The sequence below is a fragment of the Brassica oleracea genome, chromosome C3 (assembly GCF_000695525.1).
Source record: "Brassica oleracea var. oleracea cultivar TO1000 chromosome C3, BOL, whole genome shotgun sequence".
Classification (NCBI taxonomy): domain Eukaryota; kingdom Viridiplantae; phylum Streptophyta; class Magnoliopsida; order Brassicales; family Brassicaceae; genus Brassica; species Brassica oleracea.
The window spans coordinates 58837303-58841642 of record NC_027750.1 but is presented as its reverse complement, the minus strand read 5'-3'; the positions used below and the strand labels follow the sequence as shown (position 1 = coordinate 58841642).

At 37.0% G+C, this 4340-nt stretch overlaps 1 protein-coding gene across 2 annotated transcripts; it reads right to left on the bottom strand.

Annotated features, from left to right (window-relative positions):
- Positions 1-970: 970 nt before the first annotated feature.
- LOC106336397 (probable serine/threonine-protein kinase At4g35230) lies at positions 971-3635 on the bottom strand. Of its 2 annotated transcripts, none has more exons than XM_013775226.1 (9): positions 3211-3635; positions 2982-3117; positions 2714-2847; positions 2570-2621; positions 2317-2402; positions 2052-2240; positions 1819-1983; positions 1628-1741; positions 971-1425 (listed from the first exon to the last, which is right to left on the bottom strand). In XM_013775226.1, exons 1-9 carry the CDS (start codon positions 3541-3543, stop codon positions 1171-1173), a joined length of 1464 nt encoding a protein of 487 aa, XP_013630680.1. In that variant the 5' UTR covers positions 3544-3635; the 3' UTR covers positions 971-1170. The 2 variants fall into 2 exon arrangements, with proteins under 2 accessions (XP_013630680.1, XP_013630679.1); XM_013775225.1 differs by having other exon boundaries at positions 2516-2621; positions 3211-3543.
- Between the last annotated feature and the right edge of the window lie 705 nt (positions 3636-4340).

The following is a 4340-nucleotide window of genomic DNA, read 5'->3' as shown; positions in this document are numbered from 1 at the left end:
CCACTGGAGATGGTCTCAAAAATGAAATAATTATCGGACAATTTAAGCGGCCAACAATCGTACGTACTCTACTTCTTCAATCACTACTACTTACTAATATTAAGAGCATATTTATTGCATGTCTCTTAAGTTGGGTTTTCTTAACGTAATATAAGATACAGTCTCTTAGCTTTTAACTAAAAAAGACGTCTCTTAAATCTCTTATTTAAGAGACGTCTCTTAGTTTTTTTAGTTAAAAGTTAAGAGACTGTAACTTATATTACGCAAAGAGACTCGACCTAAGAGACCTACAATAAACATGCTCTAAGTGATGTTGGAAAATAAAACGGCTCTGACTTTAAAAGCATCTCCAATGGTATACAAAATTTTTTTCTATATTTCATTCTAAAATAAAGTAATTCAACTTTAGAATAGAATTACTCTATTTAAAAGCGAAATATAGAAGAAGAAAAATTGTGTACCATTAGAGATCCTTTAACTAAAGAAGCAAATCTGTTTTCAAAGTTTCTTTTTACAATAAATATAGCGCACGTTTTCTTGTAGTGTAAACATTACTCTCTCTGTTTCATTATAAGTGTCGTTTTAGGTTTCGGCACACAGATTAAGGAAACAATTAATTTTGTACATTTCCTATAAAAAAAACACTATTACTTATACACCTAACCATATTTCAACCAATAGAAAAATAAATTTTGCATAAAATTAATAAATTTTTGCATTGAAAATCGAAAACGACACTTATTTTGTAACGAAAAAATTCTCTAAAATGATACTTAATATGAAACGAAGGGAGTACTTTATAAGATAATTCATGTGACTAAATCTGAATCATATAATATTAAATTAGTATTAGTGCTTGACGGCATTAGGAGATGTATATAAGCTTTTGAAAAGATAGCCAATGAAGGCAGAACAATACATCTTTTAGATCTCCTAGCATCGGAGGAAGAAAGCTCAAACACAAATAACATCCAGCGAGCTTGGCTGCTTTGGATTCTGATCGAACATTCTTATAAGATGTATATATCATTACAAACAAACATTTAACATTTTTTTCTCTCCCTCTATTGTTACATTACATCCCCTATCAACAATCACAAGGACAAGAAAGAATCTCTTGATGCTCAACAAACTTTACAAGAAGATGTAACACAGGTCTTGTCTCAAGAATCAAGATCCTTTTCCACCTCTTTGTCTCTTCTCTTCAAGCTGAGCTGCTTCGTTCATCATATCAGCTGCGTCGGTGTTCATGTTCAGCTTCGCTAATGCCACAGACTGCATGTAGAAAGCCGTTGGCCAGTCAGGATACACGCATTGCGCTTGCATGGCGTCGCGTAGTGCTGCGTCTGGTTGATCGCAAAGTAAGTAGCATAGACTTCTCCGACCAAACACAGTTGGCGACACCATTGTTCCAACGTCTACAAACTGTCCAAAAGCAAATGTATGTAAACTAACTGAGAATGATTTTAACCGGTTTAAACCGACTTGAAACATATAAATTGGATTTTAAGAAAAGGATCGAATTGGAGGCGGCCCTGCCACCTATACCAATTTTTAGAACCATGATGTAAACCATATGAGTTCTAACACTATCCAAAATAACAAATAAGATTTTAATCAATAATACCTGTGAGTAACAGTCTATGGCGGTTTTGAAATCTTTCTCGCGGAAAGCTTGATCACCACGTTTCCTTGCGTCAAGCATATCTTTTATCTGTTGAGTCCATTCTTGGAAAGATAACTAAAAACCATAGATAAAGAGTTAGCTTCTTTTACACGCAATGTTGTATCTGAAACCTAAACGTATCATTTGTTTACCTCGTTGGTCCCTTCATCGTCTCTGTAATGTGCCATGACCAAGATCTGATGAATAGCTGTGAGATCCAGTCTCGAGCAAGCTTCACCTAATGGCGAAAGTGGCTTTTGTGGCGTTGAAGGTGCCTCTTCCTGCTTCTTTATTCCAAGCATTATACAAGAAGCAACCTGTATTCAAAATGTTTTAACACGAATTCAAGAAGAGGGAGAAAGTTCAAGAACTTGATCACACTTGCCTCTGATTTAGTTTGCAAGGGTGCAAGTGTGGCGACGAGATCTTTTGTGTTAGGTCTCTCCCGAGGCTCATATTGCAAACACTGAGAGGCGAGTTCGACAACTACGGTAGCTTCTTCTGTTGAGAACTTTCCCTCGAGGTGTGAATCCATCAACTGGATAATATTCTTTCCACGTATCATATCCAGAGCCTAGAAGAAAGAGACATCACTAAGTTAATATCACAGAACCTATCCACATATCTATGATCATAGATAAGGAACTAACATGGCTTGGAGGGATGTGTTTGCCGCTAAGCAAATCAAGAAGCACAGTTCCAAAGCTGTAAGTAACACTTTCAGGTGTCACTCTTCCTACAACACATAAACAATTTGATCACACTGAGACTTTTACTATATAGATATACCTAAACATTTGCATATGATGCACTGTGATAATCTCAAGAGAGATACATAAATTGATTCACCATTTCTTAGATATTCAGGTGGTGTATATGCTAGATTTGTGCTATAACTTTTACCATCCCGGCTGTTCTTCATCAAGCCGAAACACGAGAGACGAGGATCACCATCCTACAATATCCATTCAAAAACTCACCTTAGATCATAAGGATGTATTAAAAAAACTTGTAAGCATGAAATGAATCTAGAGAAGAGAATGTTACCTCATCAAAGAGAACCCTGTAAGCATTTAAATCATGGTACAATGGAAGACCCTCAGTACTACAATAATCCAAAGCTTCAGCTATGTAATACCCAACTCGCAACCTCATAGCCCATTCAATTGTCTGATTTTCCCCTGTGGATATTAATAAAAAGAAAAAGATTCCAATTAAATCAATTGAAGTAGTACTCACTTTTAATCCATCAAACAACACAAAACATTAATGCAAACTCTGTGCAAGGCAGAGAAAGGGTATCAAAAAAGCATACAATGGAACAAATGCTTAGCGAGAGTATCATTAGGCATGAACTCAGCAACAAGGAGCCTCTCATCTCCGTCACAACAATAACCAATCAAATTCGCCAACCGATTATGCCTCAGCTTCCCCACACCCCATGCTTCTTCCTGAAAACATTGCAAGATTCCATTAAAAAAAAATCAAATGGATGATTAATGAATTGAACCATTGAAGAAGTGTGTTTTCTTTCTTTTTGGTACCGCGAATTGTTTAGGATGAGGCCAAGCCATCTTAGTAAACTTCTTGACGGCGATCCAGCGACGGTTCTGAAGTCTGCCTTTGTATACAAGATTTGGGGCTTTCTCTCCGCTTTCTGATACGATGTTGTCTGAGCTGAAGTTGTTCGTGGCTGCTTTTAGGTCGGCGAAAGAGAACTCTGAGAAAAACGGGATTCCTCCTCCATCTCCGCCGTTATCGAGTCCAGCAGCCGTCGTAGCGCCGCCGCGGTGGGTTTGAGCCGGTTGTGGCGGCTGAGCTCCATCTTTCCGAAGTGGGTTTTGTTCATCCGGACACAAGGATTGACAACAACCCATGAAATGAAAGTTCCAATCTTTTTCTCTCGCGAGTCGGAAAGTGTTTATCTTTTGCTTCTTGTAATAGAGAGAGACAGAGAGAGAAAAGAAAAGAGAAGATATTAATGGAAATAAAATAAAAATTGTTATATTTTTTTAAGTTTGTCTTTTTTGACTCCTGTGGTAAGTTCCTGAGACATTGTCTCCTACTTGTCAATATGGTACCACTACAAAATAAAATAAAAAGTTAGAAAAACTTTATAATTATAAATTTGTTATAAAAGTAAGTGAAAAATCTATCTTTATTCATAACATAGACGTTTCTTACATAGGAGATTACACCCGTCATAGATAAATGGAAAGATTACAAATCATAAACTTTTGGTTATTAGCCATCCGCAATCTGGTTCATAACACTCCCCCTTGGATGTCATAACCATTTAGAGCTTGTAATGTGTTTTAATGTTGCCTCATTAAAACCTTACCAGAAAAACCCAATAGAGACAAAACCACGGTGAAGGAAAAAGAGTACAACACATATTACTCCCCCTGATTTGGACATTACTGAAGGTCCGTTGGACCTCTCCAATTTTCTGTAATCCGTGGGTGATGAAGATCTTGGGCAGAATATGCTTCGTCTTCGAACATGATAGTTGGTTCTTCTTTACCATCGGCCATGCCACAATCTGATCGAACATATTGAGTCATCGACCTCAAATACACACACACGAAATCTTGGATGATGTTGATGTGATATGCGTGTACCACCATTTGTAAAACATAACCTGTCTGAAAACAAATCAACAAAACCAAATAAC

Excerpts from the sequence above, each read along its gene's own strand:
- LOC106336397 (XM_013775225.1), bottom strand. The coding sequence starts at position 3,543 with ATGGGTTGTTGTCAATCCTTGTGTCCGGATGAACAAAACCCACTTCGG. Across the intron at positions 2,848-2,981 it reads CGCTAAGCATTTGTTCCATT|GGGAAAATCAGACAATTGAA; the intron begins GTATGCTTTTTT and ends TAATATCCACAG. Across the intron at positions 1,426-1,627 it reads CCATAGACTGTTACTCACAG|TTTGTAGACGTTGGAACAAT; the intron begins GTATTATTGATT and ends GCTTTTGGACAG.